A 25,969-nucleotide genomic window follows, 5' to 3' on the forward strand; every position below is an offset into this window, starting at 1 on the left:
TACTTTGAGTGCTCGGATAGAGTACCATTTATCTACAGAGTATTTAAAAGACACCATAGTTTCTTCATTCTTATGGCTAATTATACATTTTTAAAATATATACATATTTTACTTTTTTATTATTATGCCACTGGGCATGAATACATTGTATTTATTTACAATAATTAAGGTCACGTATTTCCGCTCCAGGTTGAAAATTGTTTCTGTTTTTGAGTTAAATGCCTAAAGAACTACATTACCCAAGAAGCACTGCCGTATTATAAATAGTAACGAAAGGGGCGTTCCTGCGGTGACATGTGGAGGAGGTAAGAAGAGGATTGTTGCCGAGGACGCATTCAGCTGTCAGAGATAACGTCTTCTCAGGCTGCTCTTACCTGGAGTTTCACTGCCATGGACTTAACCGAGGATAGGACTGTGGAAATTATCCCGTGCTGACCCACTTCTTCCCGCGGTTCTCTCTGCCTCTATCCTTTGACGCCTTCATTTTAGTTCTGTCAGGTAAAGTCCTTGCCTGTGCACGCTAGTTTTTTTTTTTCCAGGCTCGGGCTTTGTTCATTTTGTCACTGAGATGCAAGCATCCCTGTCAAGGAAGTAGCCCACGCGCTCGTTTGTTTCTGTTGTCTTGCTGCAGCTCGTGCGACCTGACATGTAATGTAGCTAGAATGCTCGTGCAACTCGGTTCAAATGTGCCACGAGACGTTTAAATTAGTTTACGTGCTTTGACACAGGGCAGTAGAGAAGGGAATAGAAAGTTTACATGTCTAGCGTGGATTGAGACTTCTGATTTCATTTTTTTTAATTTTAATCTTTTATTATTTTTGTTAAATGTCTCTGTTCCTTCACAATCACATCCAGGACTATAAATATGTTTGCCCCTTAGTGATGTTTGATGCTACAGTGTTACAGACAATGAGCTTCTCAGTCTGAAATGATGGTGACATAGGTTTTGGGTGGTTCTTAGTAACTGCAAAAATCACAGATTATATAGACCACAGAAGGTATAGCTGGTGGTCTTTCATTCGAGCTGAGGTCTCGTAGCCTGAAAGCAAACAGGTCACCTAAATACCAGACCTATTGCTTTCACCCAGCTATAACAGCACAATACACATGAAGCTTTTTACTGTTTCATTTCTAACAAATCTATGAACGAATATTGCATAAATATGTACAAGCTGTACTGTTAGGCAGAACTGGCAACAAAATAAAGCCATGCAAGGGGAATGGACGGCTTTGTAGTTCAGTTATTTGTGGTTAATGTTTATAATAGTAGTTTTTGTTATAGCCATTGGTGATTTTGCAGTAGGTGGTGCTCTGAGAATGGCCTAAAAAATCAAGTAGACAAACAATGGGTAGCAAAATCATAAAGGTAATAATAGTTTAAATAGGTGATCATAACCACTGCAGCTTACAGTATAGGTACACCTGAATTGTATTACTGCATGAAATGATTTAAATGTCTTAAATAAGTATGGCTTGCTTGTATTTGCTGTCTGTCATGATTCTTTAAATTCTCATGTTGTCAACTTTTTGCAGGTGTTATCACCACAGAGAAACCATGTCAGACAAAATGTCCAGTTTCCTCCATATCGGGGACATCTGTTCCCTGTATGCAGAAGGCTCCACCAGTGGATTTATCAGCACTTTAGGGTAAGCCTTCCTGTGTTTATCTTAATTTTCATGACTCCTCCACCATCTCCCTATTCCAACACACTGCAAAACGAACAAACTAACCCATGTAATGAATGAGTTGTTTCGAGCCAAGGCCAAAAGACCCAAGTGTTGTTTTTCTTTAAGTATCTCACCCAATTTTCTTTCATAAGCTTCACTTATAATGTACAACATGAATGGCGATACCAATGTATATATTGGCCTCTAACAAATATCAGATTGGCCAGTCTTTAGTCAACATAAAAAAGGTGATAGTGAATAACTGATTTAACCAAAATTAATGAAAAAGAAAGATGAGGTTTTTTCAGGTGTTTCCAGTTCAGTTGATGTATTGCAGAGACTGGGATAGAAAAATATTTGGACTAGGCAGGAAAACGTAACAGGGTTTGGTCCTTTGGAGGCTTTATTTTGCACACTGTTTAGCCTGTCTTGCAGATGGCCAGGCATCAATATTTTAGCTCAAATATTAGTACAGTAATGGGTAGAACTTGTTCGTTATGCTGCAGTTTTGTTGCTTGGTTTTACCAGCAGTGGCTGGTAAATGCTGTCTCTTAGTAAATTATTTAAAATAGAACACAGTATCTACCAGCTCTAGCAGCTGTTACAGAAGACGCTGATACACCGTGCTTGTAATCTTCAAATTTAAGGACATCTATGCTGTGTGTACCTGATGTGTTGCAACTTATTTCAGTCAAATGTGTAGCTTTTCTTATCTATGAATACACAGCAACATACCATGTCACTCTGGATAACTGTGTCAGTCCAGTGTTCTCTCTGAGAAGTGCTAGGTCCTGTAGTTGTAGCTTTATTTATTTATTTTGTGTTTGCTTGCTGTTCTGTGCCTGAAATTACTCTCCCGGTACATGCTGAGTACCATGTTTTCAACTAGTTGACATCTCCACTCCTTCCTAATTGTAGGCAGTGAGTTAAAAGTGCATCTCATTATGTGGAAATTGAGAAAGTCTTGACACACAACTGGCACACAGAGGAAAAACAGAAGGCTAAAAGAGGAACAGCGGGCGATCATTGATGTGAATGTTCCTGTCCAGCGTCTGGCATCTTAGGCTTCAGCACCCAGAATTAGCCTGTTTCTCTCCCTCCTGCTTCTTTCTGTTTGCTGTCCTGGGGAGTTTGTTTTTCTTCTCCTGAGGTGAAAATGGGCACAGCATCTGTATTGTCCTGTCCTCCCTCTCCCTTTTAAGAGCTGCAGTTTTTCTGCTCTTGCCTTGTCACTATTTCAGTTTGCCGTTTACCAGAGGATGAGTCGAGCCCTTCTCCTTGCCTTCAGACGCTATGCTCTTAAACAATTTTAGTGTTATGCGTCACCTACCATAGCAACAAATGTGAGCACAGCTTTGAAGGCTACCACCATGACGGAGCTTGTCAATTTTCCTATCTTGTGTTGTTATGCCAAGTAATCCCCCCTCCCAGCCCATCCGCTTCTGTGAGCGCTCTCTGTTAAAGGGAATAGCTTAGAGGACGTACCTATAAATAGATTTATTGTATTAAGTGTTGCACTCCTGAGAGACAGGTGCATTTACCTGGATCACGACTGGTGCGGGAAGGCTGACAATCAATGATAGTGTAGCCCTGAAGGCCACTTTCTGCCCTTGGATTTCACTGACTCCTGAGTTTCATGTTTCTTTTGGAGCTCGGCCCATCGGTGCATCAGTGTGATCGAGGTGATCAGCTTTTCATTTCTGCAGCGAAGTTTCTCACGACATGTGACTTCTGCATCGTCACAGGAGCCCTGTGACGATGCAGAAGTGCAAGTGTGTACAGAATGACCTATAAAAAGATGCACCTGAATCAACCTGCTCGTGCATCCTACACAAGTGTCCTCTTTGTGCCGATATACTGTCTTATAGTTATCCCAGGGGCTTCCCCTGAATTGTAATTATCGTACTACTGACTTTAAATTTGTGCTTTCACTGGAGGTTGATGATTTAGAAAACTATGATTCAAAGAGGAATAATGTTCCCAAAATAGAGGCCCTGAAAGACAGGAGAATTGCTTACAGCTTATAATTTTAAGCTACAGGAATGATTTCAGCAACTTCTCAAACCCCTTTGAAATGTGGTGGTTTACACTGTTTGGATTCTAAAAAAAGGCTTTCAGACACCTAATATCTGTCCAGTTCTTTGAACTCAGGTGTCACATCTGAACTTGGACAGATTTCTCTTTTGCAGCAAAGGGAGTGCTGACAGTAAGGCTGAAACTGTCAATGTACTGGTCAGTCTGTGTTCCCACCTTCACCTATGGTGATAAATTGTGGATGGTACCCCAAATGATACGATAAATAGATACAAAGCAGCAAAAATATCTGCAAAGATTACCTGGGCTCAGCCTTAGGTTGAGGAGCTTAGTTATTTGTGAGTGGGTAAGAATAGATTTGCTTCTCCTCTGCATCAGAAGAAATTTGAGGTAGCTAGGATGCCTCCATGGACATCATCTAGATGAGGTCATTAAAGTGAGTCCCACTGGAAGGAGACTCTGGGGCAGACCCAAGACATGCTGGAGAGATTGTGTGTCTTTGCTTGCTTGGGAACATTTTGGGGACATCATAAAAAAGATTTGTCATGACAATGAAACTTGTATTTCTTCTGACTGACAGAGCTGTGACAGAGCAGAATTAATATTGCATATACTGTTGTGTCAGATTAATTCATCTATGATTGTAGAAGCATGTAAAATACGGAGGAAAGTAGCAGTTAGTAATTAGTTTCAAGCAACCAATTTATTTATATAGCACTTTCAGACAACTCCCAGCTAAAAACAAAGTGCTGTACACTTGACACACCAAAAAACAATACCTTGAATAAGTTAAAAAAATTTGTATTATTACAAGCTACTAATGCTGGGATGGGGCTCCTCTGTTATATTTGAGCTGGCAAGACATTAAGTGTTTACACCTTGGACGTCTACTAGAGTTAACCTTGCTTCTCTATTCTGAACTGAGCAGTTGCTTTCACATTTCAGGTCTGCTTTCAGAACAGAATGATTGGGTGTGCATCAAAAGTCATAGTGAGAGCAGCCTCTGCCTATATACACATTATTGCCAAAATTATTCTCCCACCCATCCAAATCATTGAATTCAGGTGTTCCAATCACATCCATGGTCACAGGTGCATTACATCAACCTAGTACCTAGGCATCAGCTCAGTGAATTCCAGCGTGGTACCGTGATAGGACGTCACCTGCGCAACATGTCCATTCATGACATTTCCTTGCTACTAAATATTCTACAGTCAGCTGTTTGTGGTAGTGGGAGTGATTGGGAACAACAACAACCCAGCCACTAACTTGTAGACCACGTAAAATCACAGACTAGGATCAGAAGATGTTGAGGAACATCATGTGTAGAGGTCACCAATTTTCTGCAGAGTGAGTTGCTATAGACCTGCAAACTTCATGTGGCCTTCAGATTACTTCAAGAACAGTGTGTAGAGAACTTTATGGAATTGGTTTCCATGGCTGAGCAGCTGCATCCAAGCCTTACATCACCATTGCAATGCAAAGTGTTGAATGCAGTGGTGTAAAGCATGTTGCCGCTGGACTCTAGAGCAGTGGAGAGATGTTCTCTGCAGTAATGAATCACAATTCTTCAACTGGCAATCTGATGGCCGAGTCTGGGTTTGCTGGTACGAGGATTAGTATAAGAATAATTTCAGACTGCACTGTGCCAAGTATAAAGTTTGGTGGAGGGTGGGTTTTTCAGGAGTTAGCCTCAGCCCCTTCTGTAAAAGAAACTCTTAATCCTTTGTCATTTAGAGACATTTTGTACAATTTCATTCTCCCAACTTTGTGGGATCAGTTTGGGGATGGCCCCTTCTTTTTACCACAACACTATTCACTAGTGCACAAAGCAAGGTCCATGAAGACATGGATGGGTGAGATTGGTGTAAAAGACTTCACTGGCCTGCACAGAGTCCTGACCTCAACCTTAGAACACATTTGGGATGAATTAGAGCGGACTCAGGCCTTCTTGTCCAACATCAGTGTCTAACCTCACAAATGTATTTCTGGAAGAGTGGTCAAAAATTCCCAGCAACCCACTCCTGAACCTTGTGGAACAGCTAAGGCTGATATAGCTGCAAAGGTCGGACTGACAACATATTAAGCCCTATGGATTAAGAATGGGATGTCACTCAAGTTCATATGGCTGTGAAGGCAGATGAGCGAATATTTTTGGCAATATAGTGTAGATTACTGGAGCTACCATCTGGAATCTATTCTAATGGTCATCAAACAATCTTTATTGATAAATACAAAAGTGTTAATACTCATCATTAAGGGTACAGTGGAGTCTAAAACAGTGTACGGTGAACTTTGACCGGTCAGTGCAGTACCCCTAAGTTAAGTCAATTTCAGGGTTTTGTTTGTGTGTCTATTTTTCTTTTTTCTTTTTTTTCTTTTTGATGTTCTGCGCATTCGCACTGAGGTGATTAAAGTTGGTCAGCACATGCTTAAGTGTCCCACAAATCCAGGCCAGTGAGTCAACATTCACAGCACTCATAGATTCTGGATATTTGGTCGAGGGATGTACACTAGTAGTTAAGTCCATGTTTAAAAGTTGCTACCTTTGGGAGTTGGCACCAGAAATACTACAAATATAAACAAATTATTCTATAAATGCATAAAAGCATTAGAGCATTGGTTTTAAGATTTTATGATGCCACTGTCTCTATAAGGGGTTGCAGCCCTGACTGAAGGCTATGCCCCCTACTCTTTGTGTGAAGGCTTTAAACAAGCTAGGTGAAGAGTAAGTGCATGACACTTGTGTAAACCAGCACAGCTCTGCAGTACTTTAAATGAAGAAAATGAGAGCATCTATATAGGCTGTGTCAGGGTAAAGCAGCAATATGACCAGTCAACTAAAGCAATTCGTAACCACCTTTGATACAGCTATGTTGATGCTAGCATGCAAGAAAAGCGGGATACTGCTGCTAGCATTCCTTACATTTGCACACTTGGGGTGTTTGTTCCTGTGTGTGTGTTTGTGTGTGTGCGTGCCTGCATAATTCTGTGATGGCATAAACAGAAACATGTGTGGCCTATATTCCATACATTTAAAGCATTAAATTTGATTATTAAAGTATGTCTCTTGAATACTCATGCACTGTTTGCATGGTCAGTATTTAACCTTTTCCGGTAGATTATGCTTTTCGGTATTTTGAGTGTTTTGCTGTTAGACTTCTTCTCCATTTTTGGCTTGTTTAAACGATTTTTGAATTGTTAAGACATCAGAAAGCCTTTAATTGTCATTGTACTTGGCATTACAGTGAATTTAGGTGTTCTGCTCTAATGTGGTGCTTTAAAATAAACACATACATAAAATATATTTAAAATACATAAAATGACATATGTTTAAGGGCACAGTATAAAACCGTTATGGAGCTATCTTTATTTGTTGGGAGCGATTACTGGATTTGGAAGCTGTGAGTGAATCTGGTACCTCTGGATTTCATGGATCAGTAACGCCTACAGAAGGCAGCAGTTCAAACAGATGGTGACCTGGGTGAGACGGTCTTTGATAATGTTTTGGGCTCTGCAGAGAATGTGGCTGTTCAAAATGCCTGTCCCAAGCAGCATCCCTAATTTTGACTATAAACAGTTAAGATACAGCCACAAGATTTGCATACCTCATTCCCATGAAACGCCAACTTGTGGCCAGAAGTTATTGAGTTGGTAGCTATATGTTACTAGTTCAAGGCCACACAATAACCATTTTTGTCTCTACAGGGCTCCATCGTATATGCTACAGTGAACAAATAAAGTAAAAAGTGTTGGAAACACAATACTTTGCTTATTTAAGAAAAGTTTTTTTTTGTTTGTTTTTGTATTCAGTCATATTTTGGGTACATGAGCTGCATGAATTAGAATAATCCAGATAGTGATGGGTTTTACCTGAATTATCGCCCTAATTTAATATGACTCTCTCATAATATCGTAATATCATTAGGAATGCTGTTATTCAAAAAGTTATTAAACCCTTCTGAGGATTAAAGCAAATTTCATTTGCATATGTCCTTATTGACTCACTCATAATGATGGCTGTCTGTGCAGGCTTGTGGATGATCGCTGTGTGGTACAACCAGATACAGGTGACCTCAACAACCCCCCTAAGAAATTCAGAGGTAAGGTCTAAAAATCACTCGCTTCTCTCTTGATGAACATTTCATGAAATGAGTCTGTGTTGCTGCCATTTTATGCTCACTGCTGCCTTACATTCAAACTGAAAGATGCCGTAGAAACATGCAGGAGAACGCATCAGTCTCACCTGTTACTCATGAGCAAATTGTTTTGTGGTCATTTGTGCCCATGCTCAGGATGGATTATATGCATACATTTTCTGCTTGGATCTTTTATTTAACTATTTAGAAAATGCAGAGTATAATACAACCCCAATAAGTTATATAAGCCCTGTTTGTTTTCAGAACAACTAACAATATATTTTAAATGGTTTTAAATAGTCTTTACTCTTTTTTTTGGATATTAACCCTCACAATTAAAGGTGACTAACTTGGAAGTTGTGTGCACAACTTTTTTTGTGCTTGTGAAATAATTTCGAGATGGAAAGGGCAATGGTTATACTAGGATGTCGAGTAGGGAAAACCTAGAAGGACTGCGTTGCCATAATTACCTGAAGCAGTTGAGTACTGTTCAGATATACTCTCTTGGCAGCAAAGGGAGTAAGAATACATTTGACATATCATTGTACAGCAAACCCTTTTTAGCTGTGATGGATTCATGAATTTTGCTGTTCATATTACAAATTCTGACCCTATTTTGAGTTGTTTTGCAAGTGAAATGGCACAGCTGCCAAGGACACATCCACTGACTTGTAGCAGTGCTCCTTCCAAACAGATTAAATTGGTCTCATTAGACATGAGAAGCCTAGCAGGACTTCAAGTGTCCCTGTCATGTCTCAATTGATGATCTCTTATGTCAGGTCATCCCTGAGTGATGATATCCAGGAGGAGAATAGTCTGTGCCCAGAGCCAAAAAGCCAAAGATAAACCTGCACATTATTTGACCAAAAGAAAAATCAAGAATGAATAAAAAGAAGTGTCATTTTGATGGTTATCTTCATATAGTGTCAGTACCAGGCAGCCAGAAATGGCTGATCCTTTATATCTACTGGCCTAGGGTAAGCAGTTTCCCGACTAGTACGCTGATGGTTTCAGATTCAAGTCTTCTAGTCTAGCAAGTGTTGTTGTGTGGACATAATAGCTTTGTCTCTATCACGTGTGGTTGTGTTATTGTTCTTATATGTAGTTTCTTTCAGGCAGAATGCCAGGCAGCTGTAAACAAAAAGCTTGTCACAGGAACTTGCCGTCCCTGCTAAATAGCAGGGTCTAAACTGACAGCGTGAACACATGCACAGATTAACTAGGAGGCATGTGTCTAAAAATACAATAAGACTGTGTTTTGCTTTTGAACACCAAGTACAGTTCTGCTTTTGATTGTATGCCAACGCTATCAAAGAGGATTTATACATCACCTTCCTCATTCATTGAGATCAGACTGGCTTTGTTAAGAGCTGCGTGAGCTCCAACAGTGTTTACAAAATATAACCAAAGCCTTTATGATGGGCATTTATGGGCCAACCTATTGTTAGGTACAACAAAAGACTTTCAGTTTTATCATATTTCTTTTTTTTTATGCAGATGGTGTTCAGTGTACCTCTCGGATGTAGATAATTTGTGTCACATGCTCTGAATCACTGAGTTTAGCTTCTTCTAGCTTCTCTTTCAGTTTTCATACACATTCTTTAATCGCTGACTTTATTTCTGTGTTTCCTGAAATTAGTCTTAATGCATAACTAAGATTTTTTTAAAAAGCACAGAATATTTTCACTTTAGTGCTTAGAACTCGTCCTGTTCTTCCTTCTAAAACCTGTGAATACCTGATTCAAACTAATTTAGTTCTTTAAATCATGGTATTCTTTTGAAAATGCATTATGCTTTTCATCAGTGTAGCTGTATTGTCTGTTTGGCACTGTGTAGGAAAACACCACACACCACATGCGTGAACCATTTCTTTGTTCAGTTATATTCATAGTTTAGCTATAATTGCTTTCCACATAGCATGCTAACCATAGACTGACCTGATTTACTGAAGCATCAGATTCAAAGTAGAACATTTGCAGCTGTGTGTGATGACATGGGGATCTGATTGAGTCACTATTGGGGGAGTGGAGCATTTTAGGTTTAATAAAATGGTGTAATTTTCATAACCACTTAGTGGGAGCAGTCAACCAGGAACTGCTCCAGCCACAATATAAAGTAAATTGTCCTTAGCGGGTCCTATTCATGTTTTTAACACTTCAGGAATCATGCAGATCTTTTGATTTCTTTACGACAACATTGCCCTCAGGCTACTGCAGTAAAAGTGGCCACAGTTCTGTGGTGGAAATGACAGCTTAGGTTCGGGAACACATTTTGTTTCTGTGAAGTTGGAAGTTAAAACTAGTACACAGAAAAAAATATCCAGAGACGCTGTCTTCTTCTCACAGTCTGAATTACTTTTGTCGTCAGCACACAGTTCAGACACACTACCCTTATGAGTCTTGCACATTTAAAGCCTTATATGCTGCTTTTCTGTACCAGGGAAAATTTGGATGAATAGCAGATAGGCAGCAGTCTTTTATGAGTTTAAACAAGGCCTGCTTTTCCAGCTGAGGATGCAAAGAAATGTGTTCATGTCTGACTGACCTATTCAAATCATATTCAGAGATGTGGTTAATGAATACACTGCAGTAACTGCACAGGGGAACTGTATAAATGTACTTCTGGTATCATGCTAGGGTTCCTTTTATGACATAAACTTACATATATTATCCTAAATAAAATGGTATATTTAGATTACAGATCATTTTTATGAGTCAAGGAAGCAATAAAGAGATTTTTTATTGGTGGTATTGTGAAGTAATACATAATCCAGCCACAGACAGTAGTATCACCTCTTCTATTAAGGCGAGTGTTCAATAGAAACAGAGTGAAACCAGAGCTAAATCCTGACGTCTTGGTTTGGTAATAATAGAACCTGTAAGCTGTTTAAAAAGTCTTTATCTCAAGGATGTATGTAGGGAACCAGTTTTATTTTAAATCTACAGGTATGTCAGTCTATGTTCACATACAGGTTAACTCCATGATTGCATGTCATTTTACCTGTGCATATAAAACTTTGTGGGTACAGGAAAGCTTGGCGCTCAGCTCTGCTCAGTCGTCCTCTCGTGCACAATATTATGACTGTTTTTGTTGTTAGAAACACAAAATCCAGAAAACTGATAAATATTATATAATTTGAGATGCCATCCAAGCTGCACTTTGCATATAATTAGTAAAAACTGGAATGTGTTGTTGGACTCATTTGTTATTTACCTGAGAAAGAACAGGTAGCAAGATGCTCTAAGAGGAAAAAAGGCAAGAGCAAAAAGCCATGGTTAGCAGGGGAAACGTTTGGTTTTGGCATTTATGTGAATTCTATGCTTCAGACCGCATACTGCATGGGATGTTTTAAAAATGTAAATTTACCTGCCCTGCCACACTGTAAGAAACTGTTCATGACTGCTTTGGGAATTGATGTGATGTAGCATCAGCTGTCTGTGGCATGTGCTGGACAAGCAAGTCAAATCCCTGGAGGCCTCATCTTCTTCTTAACCACCGGACACCTTCAGAGCTCGTTGAGAAGTCTACAATGCAGTGGATCAGAGCTGTTTTGGTGCCCAAAATGTACGTCATGCACCAAATGTGCAAGTAAAATATTTGAAATAAATGTCCCCATTTCTGTTCTACCTGCTGTTTTAAATACAGCCAAATATTAACTAATGTGTAAGAAAACCCACAAAGAGCTTTTGGCCTTTTAGAATTTCATTTATTACCCTGACTTCTTTCACTTTACTGCTTTTTTTTTTTTTTTTTTTTAATTAATTTACCATCAAGTCAGTTAACTTTTGAGCTATTTAACGGTACAGTTAAGTAGGAGAGGGGGTTTTAATCAGTTTCAGCTGCTTTGGTGTTAATGAAATTAACAGGTGCACTAGAGGGGCAACACTGAAACAACACCCAAAATGATTTAGAGCTGACATGTTTCCTCCTCATCATCTTTGACTGTTTTTGCTAGTTTGCATTTGGCTAGGGTCGGTGTCGCTGCTACATTTCTATCAAAAAATGTGGTATCTTTTAATTCCTAACACATTACTCAGTCCCTATCAGGATAAGGGAGTTTTTTCCCCCTATTGAGATGTTTTGAAAATTTTCCCTTTAATTTTTTTCAAGAATGTATGTATACCAATCTTGTTCTTTTTTTCCAGGCTCAGAGTAAACATATTATTTCTTCACAAGTATTTTCAGTAGGGCTTGAGTGCGCATGAGGAATGAAAAATGTGAATTTAAACCATTTAAATGAATGAAAAAGGTTGTTATTTATGACGGCTTTCAGTTGGGAATTAGGAAACCAAAGTCATGAAATCAAGCAAGAGATTGAATTAGAGATGTTTAAGAACCATCACTCAGGCACTGACATCTCCTTTTGAAGTTTGTCATGATTAGCTTGTTAAAGAAACAGGAAATGTTAAGTAATCAGTTGGGAAAACACCTACTCTGAGGGTTTTGTTTTGCTCTGTTACATTAGGATGCCTGGGGGAACTACACTGGTAGGCTTAACAGAGCTAAGGCAGAGAGACAGGGACCAATAAAAGAGAAAGAAGCAGTGGTCTTTATGAGTGGAAAAATTACTCACTTGCCCTCATGTTAGCGTAAAAGGGTAATGCATGGGTATTGTACTGGATGCACTGTGTAAGGCCTTCATTTTTTGAAAATATGATTCTCTGTAGAAGTCTCTGTAGCTTCGTCTTACTTCCTAAACCCAGATAAAATTCACAGTTATTACTATGAATCAGGGATCAGGGTTGCCTCACTTCACTCTGTTGGAGCAAATTGCGAGCTTTAAATCAGAGGCCAAATGTGAAATTCATTTTCTACAAAGCAGTATTTCTAAAACAGGAAATACTGCTTTACCTATTTTTTTTTTCTTTCATTATTCACTGATGTTACAGAGTAGAATGACGCTACCATTCAGTAAAATGGATCCACTTGTAGTTTTCTGCTATGACAACTCGTGATGCTCTCTAAAATGCCAATGATGACAGGAAAGTGTATATAAATGTCTTTATTTTGTTATTTCAGTGATTTTCCCTTAAAAACCTACATACTTATTGCTCTTTGCATAATAATTGGTTAAGTGTGCAAAAGGTGTGCTTTAGAGTTTTATTGTTCAAAGATTGGATTTGGAGCAGTTAAAAATTTGAATTTTTAACTGCTCTAAAAGAAAGGACTCAATTTCGTTGCTCGTTAGCGATTGTAATGTGTTAGTTTCTTACTTCCATCTCTTTTTGTTTTTCTTTCGCTTTTGGTTGAGCATAATTGTGGTAAATGCTGTAAAAAATGTAGTCTTTTAGGTAAATTACACTATTTTCTCATGTTATTATCGTTCCTTCAAGCAAATACTTCTCTGCCCGTAATATTTAGGTTCTTCCCAGTCTATTTTTGTCTTTTCCTGGCTGCCTACCCCATCAGACAGATATTTTTGCCACAGCCCACTTTTCTCTGTTGGTCCTTGGCCTCCTGTCATCCTGTCCTCCCTCTTCTACCCATGCCACATGATAGATAACTCTGGGACGCTCCTGCAGTGGCTGCATTTCCAACAGCAGCATCCACTCGGGCTTTAAAAAAACTGTACCACATTTATAGCTCACTGGGTCTCCTGTTCCACTTAGCATATACAGTACAGTGTCTACAGTATACTATAAAGAATTGAGCATGTTTGCTTCTAGTGGGTAATTCAGTCTGACCAGATAAAAGACGATTAATTTACTTCATGTTGCAAACATTATCTATAAATACCTGCAACACAAGTAAATTTTATTTTGTTCTACTGTTATAATCATTACTATTTGTGGATTTAGTAGTTCACTGTTTTGAGGTGTTGTTTTTGAGAGACTGGCAATTTATCCTTAATCTTGACATGAACAGCTAAATGTGAAGATGCTCAGGTCGTCGGTGTCACAGTGAAATCAACCACTGGTTCTTAGATTTAGCAATTTGCAAGCTTCTGTGTTAGCATTTTGTCCATCACTGTGTTACTTGGAGCCACAATTTACCATGTTTGGACGAAATGTTGGATAAGTCATCAGCCAATACTAGCAGCCTGTCCATGTACCGCACAGTCACACATAGCTGATTATTATTGCTATGTAACACTCTAAAATATTTGTTTATGCCAGCTGAATCTGCCCATATTCCTAACTCTCACATTCTTTAGGAAGTAGGTGTCCATAAAATTCAAAGCTTTTTATACCTAAAGCTTTAAACATGTTTAATGTTGTAAACTTTGAGGGCACTTTAGTGTGTACGTCTGTAGGGATTAACTCTGTTATGGAGCCAAACTGTTTTGGCAATCGGGCCAATCAGCTGACCAGCATTCATTGTGACAGTGGGGGAAATTTATGTTCATACTCGTATCTTACATCAACCTATTGAGTTCCTGTTTCTTTATTCTTTGCTCCCTTTTAACCATTCAAATTTTAAACTGTTCTGTTATTTCTGCTAATGCCAGGTACATCTTTTGTTGCTCATAACTTTTATAGTTTTTAAAATATTAAGCTTTATAACATTTCAACTCGTCATATCTCTTAAACTCCAGAGACATGAGCCATGTGCCAGTATAGCTTCAGACACTACTGACACTGAAAGAACTTTTTTGATACCGTTTACCGTTTTTCCATGAATTACGTTTGTTTCAGGATAGGAAACCTGTCCTTCTCTCAGATTTCAAACTCTGGATTTGAAGCAGTTTTTTCTTTCGTCATATTTCTCTCTGGGATGAGTGCGGGTTTGCCTCATTGCAGGCACCCAGAGAGCGGGCGGTGCAGGTTCGAGTCCTACCTGCATGTTTTCCCCGCTCTTGCTCCCTCTGCTTTCTTGACACTCTTCAGTGTACCCTTTCAAATAAAGCCATCTTCAGCAGGCAGTTCAGCTTCTTCAGCTGTTTTCGGGACATGATTTCTGCTACACGGCATTTTAGCAGGAAATGCAACTTTTTCTAGTATGATATTGTATTAAGGTTATATCTTGTAAAACGAATGCAGGGTAAAGTACTATATTGTATTGAACATCTTGCACAAACTCTGGAGAGGAGTGTCCTGTGCCATTTGTGTTGACAAAATAACTTGTGTACATATATATATATATATTTTTTTTTTTCAAAATTAAACTCAGGAGCGTACAGTGTTTGGTGCGACTCTGTAAGACTTCTAGTCTTTCAACATTTAAAACTATCAAACTAAATTGCACACAGGTCATCATTTTCAGTTCCACAGTGTGCCAAAACCTTGCTTTGTTCTACTGACACATTCCTCTGTTTGCTGAGGTCAAGCAGACCACTGCTGATATGAAAAGATGAAGTGTAACTTTTCACCTTCCTCTTCTTATTTCCCCCCTAGATTGCCTTTTCAAACTGTGTCCTATGAACAGATACTCGGCACAGAAACAGTTCTGGAAGGCAGCAAAACCTGGAGGCAACAGCACTACTGACACAGTCCTCCTCACTAAACTTCATGTAAGTCTGACATCACCATTCCAACATCTTGCAGTGCTGTGTAACTTTGTGCTGTTGTGTAGAAAATGTGCACAGACAAAAATGCTGCATGTTTCCATCTCTGTACCTCTGTTCTGTGCATTAGCATGCTGCTGATCTTGAGAAGAAGCAGAATGAGTCTGAAAACCGAAAGCTGCTGGGGACAGTTATCCAGTATGGAAATGTCATTCAGGTGCGTTTAAGGCCCAGTGAGATAAGGTTCTTTGCTTAACAGAAAAGCTGCAGTATTTAAGATTGAAGATAACTCTATTTAATGAAAGAGGCGTTTTAAATAACTGCTACAGCACAAAGATGTGCTGTAAAGTTATCTGTTGCAGGCTCTATTATCTTTACACATTACAAAGGAATGTTTTGCACTCGAGTATGAGGTCATCGGTAACTAGAAATGTAGTCTATGACACCCACAAGGACTACAGTATATACAGTAGGTCATGGATAAATAGCTATACAGTGTATATGTTAGTATATCAGTGACTTGTTGGTTAACTGGTTTCAGGGGAGATCATTTTAAAAATATTAATAAATAAAAGGCTTTTGTATCAGTCAGCTTATATGATCCATGCTCTGTAATTCTTTCCACTGTCTCATTATGATAGTAGCTGTGGGGGTTGTGACCGTGTGATTCTGTTTTTTCTTGTTGTCAACAGTTGCTGCACTTGAAAAGCAATAAATACCTGACAGTGAACAAGCGCTTACCTGCACTGTTGGAGAAGAATGCCATGAGAGTGACGCTGGACTCTGCAGGAAACGAGGGATCCTGGTTCTACATCCAGCCTTTCTACAAGCTCAGATCCCTGGGAGACAGTGTGGGTAGAGCAGGGTGTGGGAGTCAAGTTAATTATGCTCAGCAAGAGAAATCAAGGATATATTTTTAGACTTTTAAAGAGGTTTGAAAACAGGAGTTACGTAGACTGATGTGTAGCGCAGAAAATTGGAACGCCAGAATAGGTTTACATTTAGCAATTGTACACTCACCTGCTGACTACTAAACTACTGATAAACTTTTTCAAGTCCTCCCAGTTTGTTTCTGGGTTCTTGCAGTTGTTTTCGCAGTATCCAAAAAAACAAACAAACAAACAAACATTCAGCAACCTGCTTTAGACGGCTCAGGTTTATTTATTTACTTATTTATTTATTTTTAATGTATAGCCCCAAATTATGTCAGTACTGTAAACATTTGCTTCAGTTTTACTAGTTTACAATGATAATGTTAAATACTTAAAAGCCAGTTCTTATTAAATATATAACTACATAGTAATAAATTATTATATCCACTCACTGGACATTTTATTAGGTATCAGGCTGAACCCTGTTCCCCTTTGACCTACCGTAATTAATTGTGGCAGATATTCAGCCTGGTGAGGGACATTTCTTAGAGATTTTGGTCCTTATTGACATGATGGCATCACAAAGTTGCTGAAGATTTGTCTCCTTCCGCCACATCTTAAAGGTGCTTTAATGATTTAAGCCAAGATTGGTGCACTGTGCTCCTAAAGCTCATGGTCAGCAGCAATACTCAGGTTAGATGTGACAATGTTTATGCCAAATTCTGACCCCACTGTGCAAATGTTGCAGCAGATATTAAGACTCAGATCAAGCAACATTTTTCCAATATTCTGCAGTCCAATCCTGATGAGTGCTCGTTAAATGTAGCGTCAGTTTCCTGTTCTAGGCTGACTAGAATTTGGTCTTTTACTGCTGTAGCCCATCTGCGTGCTGCGTATTCAGCGATGTCCTGTTGTCTTCCTGTCAGCTCGAAGTTGAATGGTTTGAACATCAGCAGGCTGTGCTGTCTATGTCCATTGACTTGAGTTGCTAACATTTGATTGGCTGGTTAGCATTGTATTAGTGATTAGTATTACAGTTAAAGTGGTATACCTAATAAAGTGACCAGTGAGTGCATATCAGTTAATGTCCTTCTTTAAGTGGATTTAATGGAAAACTATAGATTTTATTGTTTTTGTATTTGTGTTTGGGAGTTTTAGGTGCAAGAAATCTGAAATATTAAAATAAAAAATATTCATGTAACTGCACTCAACCTCTTAAGAAGTCTGCAGGTTTAGGTGTGTGCAGTTAAATAGAAGTGGATTTACCTTACCTGGCCTTACCTGTGGTACACTTGCCTCTAGCAGCTACATTGGAGGCTACTGGTTTAACATACTTTAACTATTAGTAGTGTAGTTATGTTGTGGATATTGTTGGTGCCAGGTTTTGACCTGGAAAGTAAGATGCGGTGATATGGAAAGAGCACACACTACACTGACATAACCTCTAATCCTCCGGCTCCTTTTTCTACTCCTGGTGGATGGAAGCTAATAGAGTTAAGACGACTGATCAGCTAATTAAGTTGCATTTTATTAATCCTCTTGGACCAGTTTTTCTTCTGCATGATTCATCCTCCCTACACAGGAACAGGGGCTGCTCCAGTGCAGAACTTATACATTCCACCAGCGCCACCAGTGGAAATGACAGGAGAGGCTAAAGGCTTTAACTATTCTGTTTGAATATGAAGGTTTTTCTTTGAGGGACAAATGTCTCATACTTGTCAGCTGGACTGGTTGCAGAAAGTAGAAGTTTGTCTATTAAAGTTGATCTGGTTCCTTGCCTGAAAGGCAGAGATTTCAAACTTGTTGTGAGACTGTTTTTTAAATTACTTCACCTAATTCAAATTTCTTTTAATGTTCAGATTGTGTGCAGCAAAAACGAATCAGCTGTTGATCAAAAGATGTTTGTTAGACTGAAGTTTCTTTTTATTATTTTCTAATACCTGCTCTCATATGTCATATGTGGTGAATATGTAATGTTAGAGACAAGGGCTACAATTTCATTATTTTCCTCAGGCTCTTTCCCACACAGTATGGTCTACAGCACCACCTAGTGGTTGACTGGAAGCTTGTTTCAGTATTGCAAAATAATATACAGTAGTTATCCCAACCATCCTCCATTTAATGCACCATTTTCTTTGTTTCTCTTGTTGCTCCTGCAGGTGGTGATTGGAGATAAAGTAGTCCTTAACCCCGTCAATGCTGGACAACCTCTGCATGCAAGCAGCCACCAGCTAGTTGACAACCCAGGGTGCAATGAGGTACAAAACACACAGTTTTGTTAAACTTCATTTCTGTCCATCCAATTCTGGGTGAATGCACATACACTTTATTTTATATATATATGAAGTAAAATAAAATACTCCTATCTTTCAGGTTAATTCTGTGAATTGCAACACAAGTTGGAAAGTTGTTCTCTTCATGAAATGGAGCGACAACAAGGAAACGATACTCAAGGGGGTCAGTGAGCTCAGATTTCTGCATGTGGTTGTTTTTTTGTGGGGTTGTTTTGTTTTTTTTGTTTTTTTTTTTACATTAAGCATTTTTTCCCCAAATGTACATATAACATCCTTACTGGCTACAAAGCAGGCGTATTAGAACACATGAAACGCAGTTTAATAGGAACAACAATAACCTAAAAACACCATTTAAGTTTGAAAATAAAACAGTCGAAAGAGAATAAAAACCATGGTAACTGTCCACGTGTGTTTATCAATGTAACTGCAGGGCGATGTAGTCCGGTTGTTCCATGCGGAGCAGGAGAAGTTTCTCACTTGTGACGACTATAGGAAGAAGCAATATGTTTTTCTTAGGACAACCGGCCGGCAGTCTGCGACTTCTGCCACAAGCAGCAAAGCACTGTGGGAAGTTGAGGTCAGTAATTATGTAAATGCACAATGCCTTTGAAGCTCAGTTTTCTGATAATTGAGTACTTAAAACTTAATGTTCACCACTATCTTTGAGCACAGTAAAAGTGATGTTGCTCAAATAAATAATGCGGGTTTATTGTAATTTGTGTTTGCGTGTTTTGCCGTTGCCAGGTGGTTCACCATGACCCATGCAGGGGAGGTGCAGGCTACTGGAACAGCCTTTTCAGGTTTAAACATTTGGCCACAGGGTGCTATTTGGCTGCTGAGATGGGTGAGGTGTGTGTCACCATGTTTACTTTCGTATTTTTGATTTGCAGTTATCACTTTGTACCCATGCTACTTTGTCATGAGCTTCCAGAACAATACTGTGAAATGTTTGGTTCAAAGCTTTGTTACTGTATATACACATGCTGGGATGTTGAAAGCACAGCAAAGGGACAGCAATATGAAAAGTAATGATGCTGAGGAGGCTGTTTTAATGTATGTTTGCCAGGTTAATCCCGACTTTGAGGAGGAGAATGCCGAGCAGCGGCCCTCTGTAAGTAAGCCTGATCGCTTCCCCCCTGAGTGCTCTGCAATGCCCTGCTGGTTGCCTCACCGTTATTAATCTTGCTTGTTAAAATCTCTGCTGGGTCTGTGCTTCCTGCTCTAGGTGGTGGACTTTACACCCTTTAATTTCCAGGTACTGTCACACAGTCTTTACATAGTTGCAGCAACGTATTTCAAACATTTCTTGTTGTCTCAATGTTGATCATGCATGCTTGTTGCCTTTTTGTTCGCTGCAGTTTTTGTGGCACCCTGTTCATTTTTTTTGTGTGTGTTTAGTTGCACTTGATAACCACATGGTGTCACCATTCTAGCATCCTACCTGATGCATGTCTTAAGTGAAATTGCCATTAGGTGTCAGTGTTGTTATCTATGGTTTGATCATGCTGTTGGTCCAGCAAAGTCCAGCTGTATGATCAATTGTTTGGTTTTTTTTCAACTTCCATCAGATATTAAATCTAATTTGTAAAATCAGATTAGCTGGTGATTAGTGGGTTGACGTAAGAAGACAACCTGGATATGCCTTTGCCTCAGTATAGTTGAATAGTGTAGCCATATTTTTTCCGTAAGCTGCAATCATTTTGTGTTTTAGTGGTTTGCGCCTCCTCACTGCATGCTTTCTTCCTTTAGCTGGATGGAGATAATGAAGCTTTACGTGGTCGCCTGCGGGGTCCACAGGAGAAAATCATGTACACTTTGGTGCCTGTTCCTGATGGTATGGATATTTCCTCCATCTTTGAGCTGGACCCTACCACTCTGAGAGGCGGGGACTCCATGGTGCCCAGGTTTGGCATTTAACACAAACTTTTTTATTCACATAAGCATGCCACAAATACTGCTTCTGAAGCCACTGAATTTATGCAAGTTCACAGTATGCAGAAATCAAAAGTAAAATGTTCCTAGTGTACAATCATAAAAGATGTTAAGATTAGTGTTCAGACACGTCCAATCAGACCAATAAGTGGTTTCATAGATGCCTCAGTAGAGTTTTTTTTGTTTGTTATTTCAGTGGGGGGAAAAAGCATCAGGAATGTTGTAAAATATGGGGGAAATATGCAGATGACAAATATCTCAACAACACCTTGGCTAATCAAAAAGACCGCAATGATGTCAAGACTTCAGCAGTTCAAACAGTGACAATAGTAAACTTTTGACTCATGTGCATTGTGGGGGGAATTTGGAACGGCAGTGGAAAGGGAGTTTCTGAGGTGATGACTGCGTTTTGCAAGGCTGGACAAGGGCCAGTTTTGTTATGAGTGGTCTGACACATCTTTCAAACCAGAGACAAAGACGTAGTTGTGTTGTTTGGGTAAATTTTTGTTGTTGTTTTTTTTGTTTTATTTACTTTCAGAAATCATGGAGCCTGTGTGTGTGCGTGTGTGTGTGTCACACTGGTAAGCTTGAGATTGTGTGAAACTTACCAAGGAGAGTTAGGAAAGTCCCAGTATGGCATGAAACAGGAAACCGCTGAGGTTTGGATAGTGTTCACAATAAGGGAAAAACTTTCAGTTTTCTAAGATGCACTATCACTTAAAAACACACTTTAAAAAAAAACAAAAACATCTGGCAGAAATGTTTTTTGGATTTATTTTCTTAGATTAAAATTTGATGATACAAAAGCAGTCGCACGATGCAATATATCATGTAGTCTCTGTCCTAAGGTTGGTGATAAGCCTCTGGCTTATTCGTAATGAGCCTCAGTTTGGTTTCTCAATTCCAGCTGACATCACTGTGTTAAAGAGAGAATGTGTCGTTCTAACATTACAATTGTGTAATCGTCATTGTCACTGCACATAAGGTGAGCTTAGATTCTCCCCACCTTCTATCAAAGCCTCTATTGTGTGGCATAGTCAGGTGTGTGTCTGCATGATGCAGGCTACTACTACGCCTCCCACTCCAACCTAAAATAACCTTGTCCCTCAAACTTCAGCCAGGGGACTAACTAATGCCTGGCAGAACCAGTACACAAAGGTAAGCCTGTTAGCCTCAGTAGGCGGTTATGTAATGCCTGCCAAGAATATGGCTGCTGTCTGTGCTGAAGACCTCTCTCTCTCACACACACACACACACACACACACACACACACACACACACACACACACACACACACACACACACACACACACACACACACACACACTTACTCACTCACACACGTGGAGCTGGCTGGATGCTTTGAGAATGAAGGACGTAGTTGGCTCAAACTTTACTATGTGTAAAGGCTGAGTGCTTAATGTAAGAGAGATAATACTGTACAGGTCACTGCTGGCTAATCTGTACAAACAACACACTTTCCTGAGGAAGCCACTGTAAGCAGCCTTTTCCAGAACCAGGAAGCTTGTTTACAATTATCAGCTGCACGTTTGTCACATAACAGCGTCCAATAATAAATCTAATCAGAGTGCTTATGGTCTTCTGTGTTTTTTCAGACAGGAGTTGATTTATGGTCTTTTGTAGGTCTTAATTGTGAGCCATGTTGTGAGCTGAAAATGGAGGTCTTGGCCTGAGAGTGGAATAAAAGCTTGTTGAATGGAGCTGTCTGTCTTATTGAACGCTCAAAGCCTCCTTAAATCTGTCTAATATTCATAAAACACAACGGGATTTAAAACAGAAGATTTAGAAAGTTATTAAAGAAAGAAAATATAATGTGCCTTCGTATCTATTCTTGATCACAGAATGCCCACAACATTAAAACAAGGTTGCGTTTGTAGCTGTTGATAGCACCAAAGGCTTATACATGGGCTAACAATGATTTTACTCCATGATTAGTCTGATTATTGAAGCGCTATGCTAACTTGTCCCCATCACACTCCACTGTGCTCTGTAGCTGATTCGCAGCTTCTGTTTGTCTTTTGTTTTATTTCATCACATCAGCTTCCTCTCTTATTTACAGGAGCTCCTATGTGAGGCTACGACATCTGTGCACCAACACATGGGTTCATAGCACCAACCTCCCCATTGACAAAGAGGAGGAGAAGCCTGTTATGCTACGGGTGAGTAGTTGCTGTGGATCAACATGCGAATGAGTCTTTATTAACAGTTACAGTGATTGATTTGATGTTTTTTCCAGATTGGAACATCAGCAGTAAAGGAAGACAAAGAAGCGTTTGCCATTGTCCCAGTGCCACCAGCAGAAGTGCGTGATTTAGACTTTGCTAACGATGCAAGTAAAGTGTTGGCGTCCATTGCTGGAAAGCTGGAAAAGGGTACCATTACACAAAATGAAAGGAGGTATGTATGACACCAGACTGCTAACTTTCTTATTGGGCTTTATATTTTATTTGTAAGTTGTTTATTTGGATAGTATAAGTATAGAAGGACATTTTTCACTGAAATTAAGACTAAACTGTTGAGTTGGAACTTGTACCCTCTCCAGGTTTGTGACAAAGCTCCTGGAAGATTTAGTTTTTTTCGTGGTAGACATCCCCAACAGTGGGCAGGATGTCTTGGAGATCATGGTCAACAAACCTAACAGGGAAAGACAGAAACTCATGAGAGAGCAGAATATTCTTAAACAGGTAGGCCTTAAACCTATGAGACAGTTTATGTACTGGTTTAAAATGTTCACTTTAGGCACTAAAACAAATCCCTGTTGCCTTTTACAGATTTTCAAACTTCTTCAAGCCCCTTTCACTGACAGTGGTGATGGTCCCATGCTGCGACTGGAAGAGCTGGGAGACCAGCGCCACGCACCGTTTAGACATATTTGCAGGCTTTGCTACAGAGTGCTCCGCCATTCCCAGCAAGATTACAGGAAGAACCAAGTAGGTTCAACACCACAGCTTCACTCAGAGCTTGGGTAGTGTGACATTTTCTCTGCATTGATTACCCCCTCCTTTGTCTGATTTGCAGGAATATATAGCCAAACAGTTTCGCTTCATGCAGAAACAGATAGGATATGATGTGTTGGCAGAAGACACAATAACTGCTTTACTTCACAACAACCGGAAGCTGCTGGAAAAACACATAACTGCTGCTGAGATAGACACATTCGTCACACTAGTGAGGAAGAACCGGGAACCAAGGTAAGGCTTACAGAAAGACACGCCCTGGCTGCTCTCTTCAAACTGTAACACAAGGAGCCCCTGTGGCTAGACTGCTTATTTAGCAGCTCTGAAGGAATGCAAATCTATGTAAACGTATTCAAATGAGTGAAGTACGAATATGAGTGGAATTGCTTGTGCAGGACCTCGGTACTAGAGGGAATATGCTGACAGCTAGTGCGTAAATGTATTTTGTTTATGTCATGTAAATTGCTGTTAATGATGTGTGAATGAGGTGGATCCAGTGGTTCAAACAGAGAGGACTGTTTGAAATGTTAGAGTACTGAGGCAGGGGGAACGGCCAAGAACATTTTAATATACAGTAGTTTATTTATTCTTCCTCACATAGGATAGTATGTACAGTGGCACCCCGGCTTACGAAGACCCCATTTAACGAAAAATTCAAGTTACGAAGGCACTTAACGGCAATATTTTTGCCCGTGGTACGACAAAATGCCCGTGTAACGAAATCAGTTTGCGAAATGCGTTTCGCTGTTCCACGTGAAAGACGTATTGTTGTTTGCAGTGCGCTATTTTGTGTGCTTTTCGTTTGCAATTAGCCTATCGTTCATTCATAATGGGGCCGGCATAAGGCATAAATATGAGCGAGTTTAAAAAAATGTAAAAAAAATGTCATTGCACAGTGTACGTACGTACATTAATTAACGTAAATGTAAGTTTTAGTTTTGATGTTTAGAATTAAATTCCTTAACGTTATGTACATATGCACGTACGTATGCATGCATGCATACATATGCTTTCTTCAGCCTCCACCAAGACCTTCGTCTTCAGCCGCATCGCCTCACTCAAAAGGTGCTTCGACTTACGAAACCTTTGACTTACGAAAGACCCTCTGGAACGAATTAATTTCGTAAGTCGGGGTTCCACTGTAGTCTGAAATTTGTTTCTTTATTTTTTAATTTAATATATTGTCATCTGTCACCAGGTTTCTGGACTACCTGTCAGATCTCTGTGTGTCCATGAACAAATCCATCCCTGTGACACAGGAGCTCATCTGCAATGCTGTGCTGGACTCTAGCAATGCTGACATCCTCATTGAAACCAAGTGAGATGCTCATTTTCATCAGGTGCTTTAATGTGGTAAACTGAAATGAGAGCTTACAAAAAATGTTGGTGTTGTGTACCAGATTGGTTCTGTCGAGGTTTGAGATTGAGGTGGCGACAAACGAGGACAATCCAGTGGAGGCGGAAGATGAAGAGGAGGTGTGGCTCTTCTGGAAAGATAACTCTAAGGAGATCCGGAGTAAGAGCATCCGGGAGTTGGCCCAGGATGCAAAGGAAGGCCAGAAGGAGGATCAGGAGGTGGTCAGCTACTACAGGTGTCGTGTCTTTATGATGATAATTTTAATAAAAAGATTACAGCTCAGATTTAGAAAGGACTAAGAATCCATTTTCTTCCCAGGTGCCAGCTGAACCTTTTTGCCCGGATGTGTCTGGACCGTCAATATCTCGCCATCAACAAGATCTCCGGTCAGCTGGACGTGGATTTGATCCTGCGCTGTATGTCCGATGAAGACCTGCCGTACGACTTGAGAGCATCTTTCTGCCGTCTGATGCTGCACATGCATGTCGACCGTGACCCTCAGGAGCAGGTCACGCCTGTCAAATATGCTCGTCTGTGGTCTGAGATTCCATCTAAAATCGCTATTGATGAGTGAGTTCATATCATAAACCCTTTAAAGGGGCGTGTATCGCCATTTCAGAAACGACGCAGTGTCTTTTTAAAGCGATTCTCCTCTAATTATCCAGCTATGACAACGATGGGACCACACGGGATGAGATCAAAGAGCGCTTCAGCCTCACCATGGATTTTGTGGAGAACTACCTGAGAGAGGTGGTGTCGCAGAATATTCCCTTCTCTGACAAGGAGAAAAACAAGCTTACTTTCGAGGTAACGCTTCTTTGTTTGTGGTATGAACAGATGAGAAGTGACATCCGTTTATTAAAGTTGTAAATCATTTGTTGGTTCTTTTCCTGCTTGTAGGTCGTGAACCTGGCAAGGAACCTCATATACTTTGGTTTTTACAACTTCAGTGACCTGCTTCGACTGACAAAGATCTTACTGAACATTTTAGACTGTGTACATGTCAACACCATCTACCCCATTAACAAGATAGAGAAGGAAGAAGAAAACAAAGGTAAAGAGTGAATGTTTTCCCTTAGCCTGAATACTTTCTTGCAGCAACGATTTTATCAAGCTCTCACTTTTCCAGGTGTGTAGAGTTTTAAGGAGAAATAGTATCAACAAATAACATCTGACCTAAAATTAAATAGAGTTTCATTTCACTATTTTTTTTCCTTCATGCAGATTTGAATGTTTTCTTGCTCTGTCTGT

General features: G+C 39.7%; 1 protein-coding gene across 5 annotated transcripts in view; it reads left to right on the top strand.

Annotated features, from left to right (window-relative positions):
• Positions 1 to 287: 287 nt before the first annotated feature.
• The window catches only part of itpr1b (inositol 1,4,5-trisphosphate receptor, type 1b), an 80,161-nt gene continuing 54,479 nt past the window's right edge, over positions 288 to 25,969 (top strand). For all 5 annotated transcript variants that reach the window (XM_085455813.1, XM_085455815.1, XM_085455814.1 and 2 more), the window contains exons 1-23: positions 288 to 498; positions 1,534 to 1,647; positions 7,735 to 7,805; positions 15,176 to 15,291; positions 15,416 to 15,502; positions 15,978 to 16,136; positions 18,317 to 18,415; positions 18,531 to 18,614; positions 18,882 to 19,028; positions 19,196 to 19,300; positions 19,518 to 19,562; positions 19,677 to 19,706; positions 20,201 to 20,355; positions 22,464 to 22,563; positions 22,641 to 22,801; positions 22,947 to 23,088; positions 23,176 to 23,334; positions 23,423 to 23,595; positions 24,560 to 24,679; positions 24,762 to 24,953; positions 25,037 to 25,288; positions 25,384 to 25,525; positions 25,619 to 25,772. In XM_085455813.1, the coding sequence (XP_085311939.1) occupies positions 1,556 to 1,647; positions 7,735 to 7,805; positions 15,176 to 15,291; positions 15,416 to 15,502; positions 15,978 to 16,136; positions 18,317 to 18,415; positions 18,531 to 18,614; positions 18,882 to 19,028; positions 19,196 to 19,300; positions 19,518 to 19,562; positions 19,677 to 19,706; positions 20,201 to 20,355; positions 22,464 to 22,563; positions 22,641 to 22,801; positions 22,947 to 23,088; positions 23,176 to 23,334; positions 23,423 to 23,595; positions 24,560 to 24,679; positions 24,762 to 24,953; positions 25,037 to 25,288; positions 25,384 to 25,525; positions 25,619 to 25,772 (2,785 nt within the window). In that variant the 5' untranslated portion in view covers positions 288 to 498; positions 1,534 to 1,555. The remainder of the gene's footprint in view (positions 499 to 1,533; positions 1,648 to 7,734; positions 7,806 to 15,175; positions 15,292 to 15,415; positions 15,503 to 15,977; positions 16,137 to 18,316; positions 18,416 to 18,530; positions 18,615 to 18,881; positions 19,029 to 19,195; positions 19,301 to 19,517; positions 19,563 to 19,676; positions 19,707 to 20,200; positions 20,356 to 22,463; positions 22,564 to 22,640; positions 22,802 to 22,946; positions 23,089 to 23,175; positions 23,335 to 23,422; positions 23,596 to 24,559; positions 24,680 to 24,761; positions 24,954 to 25,036; positions 25,289 to 25,383; positions 25,526 to 25,618; positions 25,773 to 25,969) is intronic.

Source organism: Copadichromis virginalis, linkage group LG5, assembly GCF_057382275.1.
Source record: "Copadichromis virginalis isolate Kocher_CV1m ecotype Utaka linkage group LG5, C_Virginalis_male_GT1.1, whole genome shotgun sequence".
NCBI lineage: Eukaryota > Metazoa > Chordata > Actinopteri > Cichliformes > Cichlidae > Copadichromis > Copadichromis virginalis.